At 36.7% G+C, this 17,963-nt stretch overlaps 1 protein-coding gene across 1 annotated transcript in view; it reads left to right on the forward strand.

Annotated features, from left to right (window-relative positions):
* Nucleotides 1-17,078, forward strand: part of SEC63 (SEC63 homolog, protein translocation regulator) — a 63,746-nt gene extending 46,668 nt beyond the window's left edge. The window contains exons 12-21 of the mRNA XM_055713750.1: nt 1,252-1,406; nt 3,128-3,275; nt 5,057-5,139; nt 6,784-6,843; nt 7,086-7,244; nt 7,987-8,145; nt 9,077-9,178; nt 14,328-14,426; nt 15,281-15,385; nt 15,968-17,078. Of these exons, the coding sequence (XP_055569725.1) occupies nt 1,252-1,406; nt 3,128-3,275; nt 5,057-5,139; nt 6,784-6,843; nt 7,086-7,244; nt 7,987-8,145; nt 9,077-9,178; nt 14,328-14,426; nt 15,281-15,385; nt 15,968-16,111 (1,214 nt within the window). The 3' untranslated portion in view covers nt 16,112-17,078. The remainder of the gene's footprint in view (nt 1-1,251; nt 1,407-3,127; nt 3,276-5,056; nt 5,140-6,783; nt 6,844-7,085; nt 7,245-7,986; nt 8,146-9,076; nt 9,179-14,327; nt 14,427-15,280; nt 15,386-15,967) is intronic.
* Nucleotides 17,079-17,963: the final 885 nt, after the last annotated feature.

Below are 17,963 nucleotides of genomic sequence, written 5' to 3' on the forward strand. Positions count from 1 at the left end.
TTATATACAGAATATATCTGTAACAGTCAAGGTAATCAAAGGCTGATTGTTTCTCAGGAAAGGTTTTAAAGTATAAGAAAATACATATACCGATTCTTAAATAAAATGAGAAACATTGTAAATTACAGGTGCCTTCTGTAATACTTGTTAGAAATTGCCTTTGGTTCTTTCGTATGCCACATACAAGTTCAGAAAAAGACCCAAATAGCTTAAATTCCTCTTGTCTCTCTGAAGACAATCTAACTTATTTTTCTGTGTCATTGTAAAGTACACATAGAGTAAGCTGAACATTGCCAGTTCCAAACCTGAAGCAGCTCTTGAGCTGTATGGAATTCTGAAATGAGTTTTCTAAATGGGGCTTTGAGAAGTCTTAGGTATGAATGGATGGTTGTCTAACAAAGTTAAATAACAGTATGTGGAAACCTGTCTTTCATTTCTTTGCAGCCATAATGAAGAGTATTAAATGTCTGTTTTATTTTTTTTCTTTTGCTCTGTTCTGGTTAAGGATTTCTCCTTGTCTATCTTATAATAATTTTAATTATGTAGAGTGTATACTTTTTTATACTTTCAGAAATTATCAAGAATTCCTTCAGTATTTTAAAGAAAAGTCAAATAGGTGTTTGCTCAGACACCTCTTTTAAGCCACGCCTTTGATATTTTTACAGCTGTTACTGCCTTCTAACATAACATGCTCTGCTTAGCTTCAGTTATACCTACGGTTTTTTTCTGGCATGTAATAGGCTGCCACCTTTATGTTCATCTCTCAAGATGAAAATCTTATATTGTCATAAGATGAATGATAAACTATGTTTAACAATACGCTTACAAAGTAGAGCTAAGCGTTATACATACACACATATATATAAAATATACAAATTTAAACCAGGTTGGTTTTGCTGCTGCTTTTTTTAAACTTAAATGGTGAAGTTTCTGTCTATAATAATTGCACAGATACATTGTGCAACATGTTGTTCCCTGAGACAAAGTTAGATGGAAGTCTTTCCCTTCCTTAGAGTTCAGATGTGATAATTTAAAAAGGGGGAAGAAAACAGTCTGCTGAGCTATGTGACTACAGTGAGAGTAACAAGGCTGCCTGGTTAGTTACGCTGAACATTTTAAGATGCCTCTCTTTCTTGTTTGGTTGACTGGAAAAACCTGTTTTCTGTAGTCTGTAATACAAGTATACATTGTAAAAGTGTAAGAAGGAGAAAAAAATATAAAAGTGATGTCATCTGTTTCATTCTCCCCAAGAAAGGGAGTTTCGTGCTCCATCTTTGGGATCTTTGGAAAATTGCATGAAGCTTTCCCAGATGACTGTCCAGGGACTTCAGCAGTTCAAGTCTCCCCTTTTGCAGCTGCCTCACATTGAAGAGGACAATCTTAGGCGAGTCTCCAATCATAAGAAGGTATAAAACTACAAATGATACTTGGTAACTTCTTAAAACACTTCCTGTTATTTCTCTTGCCTATTTGTCTATAAGCAAGCAAGGACATGAATTAACTAAGAGAATAAAAATACATTTATTTTTCATTAATTCACTACAATACTTCCTGGGTGATCTGTGTAGTTTTTGTTTCTTTAAAGTTCCTCTGTTAGGAGGTGGGAATGAAGATCAGAGATCTGCTAAGTGTAAAAGATCAGTGTATGTTGACCTCACAAACAGAAGAAACCCTTTATTTCTTATTACAATCTCCTATTTAATATTTGTCTAGAATGTGGCTGGAATATCCTACTGGGACTTTTTTTTTTTGTTTGTTTGGCTTTGTCATTCTTAATCTGGTTTGATAGAAAGTATATTTGGAAGGTAGCACAGAGGAGTTCGTTAAAGGGAAGAATGTTATCAGTTCCTGTGGGAAGTATTTCAGGTTTTATGATCCTTCATGTATGAAAGAGGATGCTTTATAAAGCTCTTTCTATGTAGTTGGTATTTGTAGAATTTAAGGACAGAAGTGAATAGTCTTGTATGAATACCTGCGTATGTTTCTTCACCATGTGTCAGACTGTTGCTGTATTCAAACCTGTTTGTTTGACTGTAGTATATCTACTAGGAATGCCTGCTTAGAAACAAGCAGTTATCTTCTAGTAGAAGCTGTTGACTTTTCTGAGAGTCTTATTACAATGGTTAGTTTGGACCAATCTCAAAAATATTCTTTATCTAATGAAACTTTTGCTTAGCTTTAACTACAGCTTTAGGGGGTGTTTAAATGCTTTTGTGTTGGTGTGAAGAGAAAGAATACTTAAAGTACTGCATTTTTTTAATCCCCTTTGAAGGTGCTTGTTCATCAGGTAGTCAAGTAGTCTTCCTTTGGATGAATAAAAGAATCATTCCCTTAGAGAAAATTACTTTTCTTCATCCAGCCCTAAACTACAGGCAGCATACAAAAAAGTACATGATTTGAGATGTATTTTTTCACATGCAGTGTAACTAAGTATAAAAATCAATCATTGGGCTGTCTCACCCTACCTATCCTTCATGTGAAAGAGGGAAGAGACCAATTTAGTAGGCTTGTTTTGGTAGGATTCTCATGCTTTGAGCTCTTCAAAAATATAGTCCCCTAGATTTGAGGTACAATCAGTCTATCTGGATGCGTACATTTGTAATGGTAAGATAACCAGGTGTTCAGATGAATCTGTTTGTTTTATCCTTTTAGATCTGTTCTGCAAATCTGGTTTTAGATTTGTTTGCAGTTCGGTATGAAGAAAAAAAACCAACACCAAAACAAAAAACTTGCACTTAGTTGTTCCTGCTAATATAAATCTCAAAGCACTGAGCTACTCTATCTAAATAAAGAACCTGATCAGTAAGATTTCTCAGCTCAGCTTTCTCAAAAAGCTGGCTGAAATAATAGTTTTATAAGAAATGTATCCAGTTTCCAAGGGGTGACATACTAAGGAACACCCCAATGTTCAAAGCTGTGCTATTTGGTAGATTTGAATGCAGCCCCTGTGGTTTATTGTTTCTCAAAACATAGGCTTGCTAGTTCCCTAAAGTCTGGGGTTTCTAAAAGAACAAATCAAATGGGGTGTGTGTATATATTAGTAACACGGGGACACAAGTGATGTATTACTAAGAGTTTGTGGACTATGTTCTCTTCTACCACGACTCCTTTTTTTTTCCTAATTCAGTATAAAATCAAAAGTATTCAGGATTTGGTGAGTTTGAAAGGTTCTGATCGTCGCAATTTACTGCACTTCCTAGAAGATAAGAAATACGATGAAGTTATGGCTGTCCTTGGCAGCTTTCCGTATGTCACTATGGATATAAAACCACAGGGTGAGTGGGAGGTCCTTTTGTTCTGTGTATGTTGCTCTTCTGACATTTTGATAAGTCTGTTGGCAGTAAGCTTTTGTAGGATGCTGAAACACAACTCGCTGTTATTATTTGGCCTGGAAATGACATCGGTTTTTGAGCAGTGGGCTGTTGTACATGAGATTTATAGCCTGAGGAGATAAAGTACGTTGAACATTTCAGATTCCCAAACCAGCAGTAGTTGCTCCTACAGGAGCTTATCTGATATTTCATCTGTTGATTTAATATTTCATGAGCAATGTGGAATTCTGGGTGAAATACCACTTTTATTAGCTATCTTAAAAAGTTGTGGTTATTCCACAATTTATGCTCAGTTTATTCCAACATGGAGAGTCCTCTGTGAGATTTTTTTGAGTGGAGGCCCCGATGACTAAATATTCATGGGTTCCTTTGTGATAATCCTTGTGTATTTTCTATATCTGGCAGAATTTGTCCATGCTATGCTTAGCTGCCTTTTGTGTGCATTGTTTCAATGAATGTATAATGTTCTTCCTCTGAAGATTAGGTATATTTTTACGCTGTTCCTGTAGGCAGCCTTTCAGTGGAAAGTGAATTGGTTCTGCAGTCTCCTTTCCTTTGTAGTTCAGTGCTAGTAAATGTCAGATATTTGAAAGATTGTTCTAATACCTGATCCTAATTTATATTGTTACTGTGGTTACAGTGATCGCATTCAAAATGTGATATGTTTTGGGTAGCCTGATTTGTAATTTGGCTTATGCGTAATCCTCTGTGAGAAGCAAATGTTAATTGAAATATCCATTAAGGAAGCAAATGTCTGCTAACCTTGGTATTTCTAAATGTTGTTTATGTACATTTAAAAAAAACACAACCGAACAAAACACTATTTTATTGTAGCACGGGATTGTGCACAGTCCTGTTAATCGGCTTAAAATTCAGTCTTGGAGCACCTTCCCATATTTTGGCAAGGAACCCTTTTTTGCCTGTAGTCTTCAGTTGTCACACAACTGTACTCAGGTGTGGTATGGAGGATTACACAGCGCATATGCTTTTCTGTTTAGCTCAGTATTACCATTATATCAAATATATCTGTAAAACTAGTGAATAGTAAAACTGCTTTCTCAGGAGGGGCAGAGCAGGGCAGGGAAAATAAATGACATGTCTATGCTGGGATATAACTTTATTCCTCCCTAACGTGGAACATTCTCCAGTTCATAGATTGGAGATATAAACTCCTCAGTGGCTTTCCTGTGGGTGTTATGTTTGATGTTTTAGTTAAAATAATCATTGCCATTCTTTTATTTTCTTTTGTCTTCTACTTAAAAAAGAATTAAATGCATGATGGTTAATGTGGCATTGAAATTGAGTTGTTAATCATATGAAAGTCAAGAAAAACAAAGTTATGATTCCCAGAACAAATATAACAGGGTCCCTTTGGTCATGTGTGGTATTTCATGTTTCTGAAGTTTTATGCTTTAATATATAATGCACAATATAACAGAATTATGGTTCCCACAACAGCTACAACTTTTGAATTTTCTAGCTTTGATGCAATTAAAATTTCAAACGCAGTGTTGCTATTTTATAGTTTGCTGAATTACCAGCCCTCATCCTGATAGTATACTTGAGGTTGTAAGAGACTTATTAAATAATATTTTGGAATTATTTTTTTGTTAAAAATTCTGGAATTTGTATGCCTAAATTTAGACATAGCAGAAACAATGTTTAATGGGAAAAAAAGGCTTTAAAGAAGTTTAGTAGATGTGTTGCGTTTCTTTTTATACTAGTTTTGGATGATGAAGACAGCAACAATATTACAGTAGGTTCTCTTGTCACTGTTCTGGTCACACTAACAAGACAGACCATGGCGGTAAGTATCAAGAGTACTTGTTTTTTCAGTGTAAGTGCAAGTATATGCCAATGAACAGGCATTTCTTCTTTGCAAGCTAACATAGTGTTTTGTAAATATAACTGTAAAATTAAGATTTGAAATTCAGAACTTCTGCTCTTAATCCTCCCTTGTGTTTTTGTTTCTGAATGAGAAGGTTTTCCTGGAATCAAACCAAAGCTCAGTCTGACCTGTTGCAGTTGTCTAGGGAACAGTAAAAGAATATGGCAAGTGATACTGGCCTGAGATTTGTAAATAACAGGAAAAGAGATGCTCAAACTTAGTTCTTGAACTGGAATAAAGTATTCACTCAAGTCCTTGGGACAGTGTTTGATTTCACTTTATGTGGACTCCTAATGTTACAAATCTCTTGGGTGTTTTAGACACTTTCATAAAAGAAACTCAGTCCAGCAAAATATGCATAACTTAATATAAAGGTGGTACAGCAGTGCAACATGAAGTGGACTCCTGCATGGGTAGCAATGCAGCATAACTAAAATTATACTACATCCTAGTAGTTAATCTTCTGATGTGCGTATTTTTTAGCTTAAAAGGCAGTAATGACTGTATTTGAACAAAAAACTTAATGCATAGAAACTTACCTAACAAAACCTACAGTGTCAATTTTTGCATCTCTACTATTCAGATAATTATCTAAGTAAACAGAAAGTCTGAGTTATGCCTCTAAGGTAAGGCATACAAGTGTGCGTATTACAGCTGAGGATCAGACTAACCAATGAAGCCAGTTCAGCAGAAAACAGTCTGTATATATGTGCTATGTGTTTGTGCTATGGAATTTCAGAATGCATCATCTCATTGTTAACTGAAGATGCAGTAGCCAGAAAGTAAAAGATCACTATGCTGGATCTTAAAAATGAAGGAAACTGAAAATTGTGAGCATATTGAACTGTACTTTGAAATTAATTGAAATGTCTGACAGCATGTAGAAAACTCATTTAAGATGTTTTCTATGTGAACTCCACTAGGCAGTCTGGCATTGAGATACAGGACCTAAAAAACTAGAGCTGGCCTTTCACATGATGCTTTTTTTGTGGGTCATATCTTCTATTTGCCATCTTTATATAAAGACAGCTCCTTATGACTGATTTTTTTTAAATGGCATATAGTATGTTTTGAAGAAAGAAATGCATGAAAAAATTCCATTTGCATAGAGATATTCTAGTCTACACAACACTAACATTGTTTTTGTCTTAACGTTTCATATTTCTGGTGTGATTTGTTGTCCTCTGTCCCTGAGTAGCAGTGCAGCTGTTGAAGTTTTAATGCTCTGGCAACTGGAGCAGAATTTGCATTTTACTACTGCTTGCTTTTGTGATTCAGGATTTCTGTGCTCTATGAAACAAGTAGATTCTTTGGAACAAGATGACATGTTGTTACAAAATTTCTTTATAATGCTAGTGATGGAAAAATCCTAGACCAAATGTTCAAAATAGTGTTTAAGTTTGATCTGTTAATCCCCTGTTGTGTTTGTCAGTGATAAACGAATTTGCCATAATGAGTAAAACTTTCAGACCCGATTAAGGTGATTACATTAAAATACAAAATAGTAATTTACTCTTTTGGTACAGAGAGGCATTAGTAGTTTTCACATCTTTCTCTAACCAGGAAGTGTTTGAAAAAGAACAGTCTATATGTGCAGCGGAAGAACAACCAACAGAAGATGGGGTAAGTGAAGAATGAATGTTCCTCTTGCTAGCTAAGAGAACTTTCTTTCAGATCTTGAGTTGCTAATTGTGTGCTTCTCAAGCATTTTTTTTTTTTTAAATTTTAAACTTTTTTTAGAAAGGCTTACTGAAGTGTCTTGAGCTATGCTTTCTGACTTTGGTTTTCAGCTTAAAATGCTTAAAGTACAGTGAATGCCTGAAATTTAATGAACAATAAATATTTTAAATACTGCTTTCACACAGCAAGGAGATGTCAACAAAGTTAAGAGCAAAGGATGGCAGCAAAAGAATAAAGGAACCAAGAAAGCTTCAAAATCAAAGAAGAAGAAACCATTGAAAAAGAAACCTGTGCCACCTTCATTGCAGCCACCAAAACAGCAGAAGCAAAAACAAGCTAATGGGGTAGCTCATAGATTCATTGATACTTTACTGTTTTGTTCATCTTAGCACTTCAAATCTGGTGGGGTTTTTGTATGTCTGTCACATCTTAATTTTGTGCATTCATAAAGTATATCCTAAACCAGCTTTTTTTTTTCTTTACATTTTAAAATTACTGGTAAAATAATCTGGGAGCCGCCACGGTGATGTTTCCAGTGGCCTGCTGAAAGTTGAGCCCAGCTACTTTAGAAGTCTGGCTTCACAGTCCCTTACAAGTTATGCAGCCTTCTGGGAGGTGAATTGTGCTGTACCCTCTGCTTTTCCTTTAAAGGGAAAAAACTGAAATGAGATTTTATTCTTGTGTAAGTAGCTGGTTTAAATTAAGTAGCTTTAGTATCTTTATGCTCCCACAGCATGGTGTTCTGTCCACTTCGTGGGCTATGCTGTAGGTACTTTCTTTTATTCTCTCTAATTTTGTTAGGACTTTTTAAAATGTGACCCCAGAATCAAATACTGTTTTCTCTTGTTCATATTGTGGGTGCCATATGGAGAGGGAAATTTGCTTCCCTGCTTCTCTTAGCACATGAGGTGAAGAGGATTAATCTTCACTGTAGACATACTCTGTGACACAGAAGAGTGTAGATCCAGATAGGAAATAAGGGCTGTCTATGGCCTTGAGACAGGTGCTTTGAGTGCTGCATACTACAATAAGGCAGACAAACTAAGAGGTTTTTGGGGTTTTTTCTTCTTTTTCTTTTCACATTAGGAAATAGTTGCGAAGGAAGAAGAGGAGGAGGTCTCTGATAAAGGAAGTGAATCTGAAGAAGAAGAAACAAACAGGGACTCTCAAAGTGAAAAAGATGATGGAAGTGACAGAGACACTGACAGAGAACAAGATGAGAAGCAAAACAAAGATGATGAAGCTGTAAGCCTTACTTTTTCTTGAAGGGTAATGTTGCTTCTGGGGTTAAGAGAAAATGCATTTTAATCCTCTAGCATCCCCTCAGGCTAGGCAACACTAGGATGAAGGAGTAATATTGGTTCTCCAGAGGTTTTCAGACCTCATTCTGGCATAAGAGCTTTGTCATTGCAAGACTGTTTCAGAGAGAACAGTGAAGGGTCTTTGCAGCATGGGCAGAAAACCTCAAAAGGACATGAGAAAAATAGCTTAACTTTAGGGAAAGATAGTAATGTTTCTTTCAGCTTAATTTGATTACTAGCTGCTGCGGATTTTGTGAGATACTCTCCTCTGAACTTTGCTCTTTACATGCAGTGGCTGTTGCATACTGCATAATGCATACTGTAAGCATGCAGTAGTTGAACAAACTCAGACATGTGCTTACTGAACTCTAGTAATGGTGAAGTTAGTTGTTCGAAACTGTAATTGTAATTGAGAATGAGGCGTTGTGGTGGTAGATGGCTTCTGCACCACAGGTCTTACAATGAAAGCCTTGAGAGTGACAGCTGGAAGCCCTGTACAGGGTGAGAATAAGCTGCTGATGGGATAAGGATGATCAAGTTTGTAACAACTCAGGTAGTGCTTATAGGCAGTGCTGTAGAAGTGAGTTTTGAAGAATGTGTGTAAGCCCTGCAGGTCTGTGTTTTTGAATTTTAGTGTTTTTTGTTTTTTGTTTTTTAATATTTACATGAATACTGTTACTTGATTATTTTTTTATTTTTGGTTTTAATCATACTGTAAACTTAATCCCTGTGTGCCTTTCCCTTTTATAATGTGTAGTGTAGCATGAGAACCTGTCATATGTATCAATTCCATGGGCTAAACTTTCTCTTTTTTTTAATGCAAAAGATATTTTTTTTTTTAGTGCACAGTAACCCTTTAAACTTGTCTTTGACAGGAATGGCAAGAGCTACAGCAAAGTATACAGAGAAAGGAACGAGCCCTTCTTGAAACGAAGTCAAAGATAACGCATCCTGTTTACAGTCTTTTTTTTCCTGAGGTCAGTAATGGAAAACGTTACAACTGTGAAACATGAGAATTAATATCATACAAATCAATTGCTCTTTTTATGTTTTTACTGTAAACACTGGGCTTTTTAAAAAGTCTAATATTTGAAAAAATCGCTAATCTTCATTTACATTTATAAATAGTCTTCATTTAATTTATAAAATCCTCTTAAACTCCTTCAGATACTTTCCTAAAAACTTTTAATATATTATTCTTTCTAGCCAGTTCCCAGAGACTTGGAAACTTGTATAGAATTTAAGGTTCCTTTTTGATGGCAGTAGTGCTAAAGTGGTCTTTTTTTCTGCTGATCTGTTATATGTAGATAGATTCAGAATTAAACCTTTCAGAGATATAGGGTTCTGATTTACAGTATTTTCTGTTTTTTTCCATGGAAGGTGAAAGTACAGCAGTAGCTCTAAGGTAGAGTTACGGGTAGAGTATACTTGCTCTTTATCTAACTGCAGGTGCCTGTGAGTGGGGGAGCTCCCGACCCCTCCTGTGTTAACAGTAGTGACAGGAGAGCTTGGCGGCCATTTGGATCAGCAGATTCTTTTGCTGGCTGCTTGACTTCAGGTCTCAGTGCAACAGTGTGGTGGCAACACGGTGTGCAGCTGTGGAAGATGGGAGAGGGTTGGCAAAGCTGCCTCTTTTCTGCCAGTGTGGTCTGGAAGTGGCAAAAGGCATTTGTGGAACAGTCTTTCCTGTAGAGTTCAAAAATACATCATCAGGTGTGGATGGGTATCAGAGAAAGGGATGTATTTGAGCGTGTGGTGACTCAGTATGGTGGATAGGCTGTGGTATCTACAGCAGCCTTTGGTGTTGAAAGTGTGTTCTGAGGTATCAGTTGTTAGGTGTTTGTGTAAGTAACCACTCAGTAGCTGTCTGACAACACATTACAGCAACAAAATTTTGGAAGAGGATAGGATTTTTTCAAAGCGTGCGCTTTGTGTTCTGAGAAAATAAGTTAGGTCTTTGGGATGTGACCAGATTGGAACCAGGAGGAAGGAGTATTTGGCCACGCTTTCTTTCCAAGTCAGTGGTTCAGATGGTTTCCTTTGCCTCCTTGCTGTCTGACTAGGGAACTAATCTAGGATCCTCTTCTCTGTCGTTGTGCTGTCTCCAATAACAGGGGGGTGGGATGCAAGGCTTATGCCTGCTTTTGTGGTTTAAAGGAGGCAGCTGAGACTGGGAAGAACCAACAGGGAAACATCAGAAAAAAGGAAGACACTGTATGTATTTGCTCCCTCTTTTCAGTCCCCAAGGCTCTTTATACCGTGTACAGCTTCTTGCATTTGTAAAATGCTCTGTTGTTTCCATGCTTGTGATCATACTGTTCCTGCTGTTTTTACCTAGTTGTGCCATCATTAGAAAGTGAAGTGTGGGAAGCAAGACCTGTTGCTAAGGAGCCAGACAAGATATACAAATAAACCAAAGAAGCTGTTTTCTGGAAGGCCTTAGCTGACATTTGTGTGGCCTCATGACGTCTAATTTTGTAATGGCTGATATTAATGCTGTATTTTCCTGACATTTAGGTACTCTCCCCTCTCTCAGTGAAGCTTCCAGCAGTACACCAGCATAACAGAAAAAGGTGTGCTGGCATTCTGTTCTTCTGGCTGCCTTTGATCATGTCAAATATGCAGCAGAGTTTTAATACCTCCTTGCTGCAAAGGCAGCTGGCTTTGGTCATCAGTTTGAGCTGAAACAGGGTATGTGCTATGCCCAGTGCCACACGGGCACTAACTTTTCATATTTCTTTGACTGCACTGGAGGGTTCCTTCAGAGACTTTGCTTATACTTAACTCTGTACAAAGCTGCTTCAGCTCTGTGTAACCAAGCTGCTGGTGGGTTTTGTGATAAAACCTAAGTACACTACTGTGCTAAAAAAAAAAAAAAAAATAAATCTAGGGCTGAACTGAATGCTTGAACTTGAAGATACATGTGTATTCTCTCGGGGTTCTGCAGCTGTAAATTTTCCAGCCTCTCTTCAATGATTTCCTGAAAGTTTAGCGCAGCTGTACTTGGTGCTGTAGCTGCAGTTCATTTGCAGCGTCTGAAGAACAAAAGCTATCGTACTCTATAAGTGTGTTTTTCATCTGTGATTTAGAGTATCATGTGTACTGTGGTCACGGCCAGTTCAGAGGTACAGAGTTAAGGATAACATGCTGCAGTTGTATGAATATCTGAGTTTCCAGAGTTTATGGGTATGGTGAGTATAATACACTCACCATACATTTTTATATATATGTGTATAATACTCATATATATTTGAGTATGGTGAGCCTAATACACTTGTTCTTGGGAGATAGCCTTAACACTGTTTCATGTAAGTTTTTGGGTAGTTGATTACTGCTAGAGATGCATATTTAATCTGTGCAGGTTCCTAAATATCTTCTGCTCTTGCATCCATGGATCCAGAAACTGCACAGATTGTAGTTTTAACATTTTTAGGTAGAAACTGGCCCTGGTGTTCCAATTTCATTGAACATACTGGTTCCCTGGCATGCCAAACCTTGCACCCATCTGTTAAAGGGCATTTTGCCCGCTTGCCTGTTGGCTTGCCAGATTCTCACAGGCATAAACTTTAAATTCCACCCAATAAGAGAGAGGAAAATGACACTCCTGCACAGTTGTCCTTCTATAAAAAAGCAATGGCTTTTGAGGTCAGGAGCTTTACTTCCAAAGAGTTTAGGCTATAGATTCCTTTGAGCATTAGATCAATGAATGTAATTTGTTCTGGTATTTCTTTCCCCCCTTGGCTGTTTTTACTGTTTTTTTGTGAAAATCCAGTTTTGATCTTTGTTCTAAAAAAAAAAAATAATTCCTTGCCATTGATAGTGATGGAAATGTACACAGTGTATAGTAAGTCAGCACACTGTTTTGGTAAAATAAAAAATAACATACAAATGCAGATCTTTTTTTCCTATGGTCAGAATCCTTACAGGCCCAAATGGCAAGTAGCCATTTCTGTAATGAATCTAGCTTCTGTAGTTCTTGTTCATCTGTACTATTTATACTGTTTATCCTTCTATTTCTAGAGGCCCCTTGGCTGGGAAATAAACACTTTGACTGCATAAGATTCCTCTTTGCTACAGCTGTCAAACAGATTGACAGTATATTTATTGTTGAAACTTACAGATAAAATAACTTATGTCTTGTAATCACATGGGATGGTTTTTCATAAAATCACTTGGAATACTTGTAAAAAGGACTCCTTATAATTCTGCAGATTCTGGTCTTAAGTAGTATATGAATAGGATTTTGTCCTGTTCTCAGAGCCTGTTTTTCTAAGTACGTGAAGGAATGCAGTTCCTTTACTGTGATGCAGTTCCTTTTACTTTTATATGCTGTAAAATGGGCATTAACATATTGAGTTAATTTTACACTCCTCTGCTCTGGGACTCAACGGTGCTAATCATGGTGTTTTGGTTGCTGGTGTGAGTGTCTTGCCATTGTAAATCTCTAGTTTGCTAGCTGAATATTTCAGTGAGATGGTGACAGTTATTACCAGCATAACAATTAGTCACTTCAAAAAAGAAAAGGAGTTAATTTAGCTTTTGTAATTTTTCACCTGCATTATTTAAATTCCAGTTCACTAACCATTGGCTTCTGAAGTGTTTAAAAAAAAAAAACCCAAAACAACCTCCCCCAAAACAACACAGCAAAGCTACTGAACTTTTGACTCTTTCAGCAGAGACAAAAATTCTTCAGATTCTACATATTAACAGTATTTGCTTCCCACCTGTGGAATTTGAAAGTGGCTCAGTGGTGTCGTTAAAATCCTTTCATTCAGTCTTTCTAATGTTGTTAGATTAAAAACAAAGCAGAAGAACCATTTACAGGTGGCACTGAAGCAACTACTTGATCATTGTTGGTGTAAATATACAAAAATTGGTCTCCTGGTTCGGAGCGTGACTTGCAACTGTTGTAAGATTCACGCTTTAGGGCTTCAGTCCGTTGTAAATGTGAACAGTTACCAGAACATCAGGAGTGAATAAAAACGGGTTTGGAACACAATTCAGGAGTCTAATATCAGGGCTGTCTAAAAGGTGTGGGTTTCCCCCCTTTTTTTCCCTAGGGTAAGATTATGCTATTATGACTGTTACCTGTCTACTAAAATACTTATTCGTAAATATGAAGAAGTCTTCCCTCTGTCCCCCTGTCCCTCATTATTGTCATTCTTTTTTTTTTTTAAGACAAGACTTAAGGAGGTGAAGGAATGGAAACTTACTTTGCAGTACTAAACTAACTTTTTTGCAATAGAAAGGTTTCAGCTTCTATTAAAACAAAGTGGATTTTGCCTAAAATGTGTGCCAGAGGGTTAATCAAAGAACAGTGGTTAAATGAACAGTTGATGCTGAAGACCTGTAGTCTTTCCCATTTGAGAATAGTTGCTGAACTGCACCACAGTCTTAAAAGTTTGACTCAGTTGAGGGATAAACTATTGTTCTTGTACAATGTTGCTGTCTTTTATGAGGACTACACATTTAGTTTAGGAGCTCTGCTTTAGTGCCTCCGGTGGCAAGACCTTTGAGACCTGTAGCTGTTTTGAAGGCTGTGTGATAGGCAACAGTTGTTGGGTATCCTTAACAAATACCAGTAGTGCCTGCGGTTCATGCTTCCTTGAAGTGAAATCTTGGTATGTCCAAATTCCAACTTTCAGCAGATTCCTACTTTTTGGAGGGGGAGAGAAGAAGTGGGGCAAAGGGTACTTACCTGGAAAAGATCCTTTACTGGAAAGAGAACTTTATCAGTCTTTTAGCATGCCTTGCTTTGTATGCTGACCTTTTTATCCAGGCTGGATTTCTGTTGAAGGACTTAAGGTAGTATTGTGTTGCATAAAGTTGCTCGTCAATCCTCAGTGGACACAATTCTTCAACGGTTCCATCTCTCACAGGGTAGCTTAGTTTGAATATCTGGAATGAAGCCTTTGGAGACAGTCAGTTACTTGTGATAACCTGTTTGCTTTCAGTGTGCAGTGCATACTATGTATTTTATTCATACACATCCAAGAGTTTTTACAAACCTCGCCAAACACAAACCACCTCCTTTCTATCTGTATTGTAAGGACCTGTTATAAAGTGTAGGGGCATAATTCTATATGACTTCAATAATCCTGGGTTGTTTTTTTTGTTTTATGAAAGGAAAAACAAGAATGGTGGTGGCTATATATTGCAGATCGGAAGGAGCAGATGCTAATATGTATGCCATATCATGTTTGTACGCTAAAAGATAAAGAAGAGGTAATGTACTTGAAAAATTTTATTTTGGGGTATTAAAAAACTATACTGATGTGTCTTACAGTATACAAATACATTTAGATTTTAATTTTCTCATATGTATCTCTTTAATATGCAAAACACGCGCTACTCTCCTGATAAAAGTAGAGAAGAGCCTTTTAACTGTGAAAATTGATAATGGAGAAAGAAAAAATAGTTTAAGACTTTCAAGTTTCTTGGCATTATATGTTTCTTTTCCCCAATATCAAAAGCTGATGAAAACAAGTATTTGTACACAGTGATCATTCTTAAATAAAGTTACTCAAATGTGTTTGAAATACTAAGTGTTCTTTTTCTGTAAAGCAGAGACTGTGACAAATTAATTAGCCTCGGCTCATATGAACCTTTCTGAGACTGTAACCTTTGGCTGTGTTCCTTGCTTTTCTGAAAAATGGAGAATTGATGTATTTTGTTCTTTCAAACTAGATTTCATATTCAATTTCAAGTAACAGAAGAGTGAAGCTAGTATTTTCAACAAACCGAGTATTTCAACCTCTTGGGGTTTTTGGGATTTAGGAGGCATACAAGAGGGTGAAACTGTACTTGTTGTAAAGTTACTTGGTCTAATTCAGAAAAAAATGTGACTTAATTATTCAGCTTTCATGGAAGGTGTTGTGTTTGGGTATTCTCTCTTCTGTGGGTATTTTATTATGTAGAGATTTTCAAAGAAATGTCACTTGTAAGAAACTAAAATGTTTTAAGAAAACAAGTATTATTCTTCTGTAGTAGCATTTACTGCTTATTAGGGTACTCGGGTACTTGTTCTAATGTGTCTCTTGAAAGCAGTAAGAGCTTATGATGACGATTCTGTTTTGTAGGTAGAGCTGAAGTTCCCAGCGCCAGGCAAGCCTGGAAACTATCAGTACACAGTTTATTTAAGATCGGATTCATATATGGGATTGGACCAGATTAAACCATTGAAGGTGTGATAGTTAATTGTGTTACGTATTTGTATTGTATGAAAAGCTACTTCATAGGGCTATTAAACCCCCAAAATCCCGTTATCTTTAAGAAATAAAACTTTAAAATAGTGTCAAGGAGGGGGACTCAAGCTCTGTCTGATGCCAGTAGTGGCAATTTTACAATGGATTAAATGGCACTAGTTTGTGATGCTTTTTGAGTGTCTGCATATTTTAATACATGCTTTCTCACATTTATTCAGTTTCTGCAGTATGGTTGGCTCTGGCTTTATACCTTGAGGTCTGCCATGCCTTTTCCCTGCCCTTAGTCCTAGATACATCTAGTTAGTGAGAAAAATCTGGCATGCCTTACTTCTGATAAGAAAAAAACCCAGAAAACTGCTGTTGTTTTGTTTTGGGTGGGGTTTGTTCTGTCTTTTTTGGGGGTTTTTTGTTGTTGTTGGTTTTAAACTGTCAGCTTTGTGTGGTGTGTCATTTGTTTGGGGTTTTTTTGGTTATTTGGTGTTTTTTTGGGGGGTTTTCCACATTGGTGTGTATTGTTTGTAACCCTTTTTTCCTGTCTTTTCTTTCTTTACCCAATTACAGCTGGAAGTTCATGAAGCAAAACCAGTGCCAGAAAATCATCCACAATGGGATACGGCAATAGAAGGTGATGAGGACCAGGAGGACAGTGAGGGCTTTGAAGACAGTTTTGAGGAGGAAGAGGAAGAGGAGGAAGATGATGATTAAACAATACTGTTGATTTACTACAATATCTGCACACACTGCAAACTCTTGGTCTGACTGTGGAACTGTACAATAATAAGAAACACAGTACAGAAACTTTGAGAAGGCTCAGTTTAATTTTCTTTACCAATTAAGAGTGCATTATGTATCTTCTCAGTGGAGGTGAAACCAATCTGTTGCCATTGATACACCTTGGAATATGCTTACGGCTCATTATAGCCTTCAAGTGCAGGATGGTGCGTTTGTTTCAATTGAAAATAAAAGCTTTTTTATTATAAATGTCTGAAAGTGTGGGCTATGTATTGTCTGATCAGTTTAGGGTCCAATTTAAATAAAAGGTACTATTAGCTAGGAGCGAAGTTTAAGTCAATTTTTCTGCATTAGGAATTTATTTTAGAAAACGTTTTGGTATATTTGACATTACAAATCTCTGTTGATTGAAACAACATCTGCTCAACTTTCAAACTTGATTGGTTCTGTGGTATTCATTAAATATTTTGCTGTGATACTGCTCACATTCATAGCTTTAAAAATCTGTTTTACTTGATAATTATATAAATTGGCGTCATACCCATTGCCACTTTCCATATATTCTGGAGGGCTGCTTTTATAGGACTGTTGCCTTTATATGCCCAAGATTATAATGGAAATCATAAACTTCCTTGACTCCGCCACAGGATACTTATTAATGGCTTAAAACATTTTTAAGCCCTTATTTCATCAGATCAGCAGAAGATCTGAGTCTTTTGATAAAGAAAAAGTCTGAAAGCAATTTTGGGACCATGTGTTACCTAAGTTAGACGCTTTTGTGTAATACCTTTAAAAAAGGTACATGCTAAAAGCTGAAGTATATTCTTAACTCTGAATCTACCTGACGCTGTCGGAAGCATTTTAATGGTAAAATACAACATGCAAAGAGGGCATGTTTTGTATCAATTTTGAATTCCCATCAATAAACTGGAAAATTTGATGGCTGTTTTGCATTTGTAATAGTGTGCATCTCTTTGAGTTTTTACCTCAGTCTCTTGCAGGGCTGTGAGCAAGACAGTGATTCTATCCCATGTCCTGTGCTAAAAAAACCAAGTCTCATTAGAGAATAAATTCAGGGAGGAGAGAATCAGAGCTAGTAGTGTGCTGTATGACATGACAAAAGCCATGGATGGATTCTTCCTTCCTCTCAATAAAACAAATGAAATTTATTAATTAGAAGTTGTATTTTTATATTTCAGAAATACATATGAGTGTTCTGCAAGTAGGAACAGATGTATTTCTGTTCCTGTGTACTGAACTATGAAAATGCAATGCTGTAAAATGTGACAAATGTTCATGAAGGAAAATATCCATCCTATGAAAATTGCCCAAAGCCAGAATAGTTGCACACTAATTTCTGACCTTGTTTTTTAGAAAGGGTTGTCACTAAAAATGCAAATTTACATTGTTATATTCTTTGTAATTGCAATAGTAGCAAATAAAATTGAAAATGTTCTCAATGAGATTATGGTATCTTAGTACATGTTGTGCAGGAAAAACCTGTAAAGCATGAGCAGTGTCAGGGTATGCAGACTCAGGACTGAAGATTAGGTTTAAATTAAACGGCTCGTACACTTCATACCCTTTAACTCCAGTTTTTATTTGCGAAATACAGCAGAGAAATAACAATAAAAAAGCACTGGTTGCATTCCATGGGCTTTCAAGCCAAATACCACACTGGTGAGAGGAATGCTTGAGAAAAGAGTCACAAGACTCCTTGTTATCAAGCAGGCAAAATGCATACTAAACTTGTGTTGTTCTGCAAGAACAATTGATAGTGAACTTCTATGGTTGATAAAAGTTGGAAGTGATCCAGGGGTAGTGA

This window comes from Falco cherrug, chromosome 6 (genome assembly GCF_023634085.1).
Source record: "Falco cherrug isolate bFalChe1 chromosome 6, bFalChe1.pri, whole genome shotgun sequence".
Lineage (NCBI taxonomy): Eukaryota > Metazoa > Chordata > Aves > Falconiformes > Falconidae > Falco > Falco cherrug.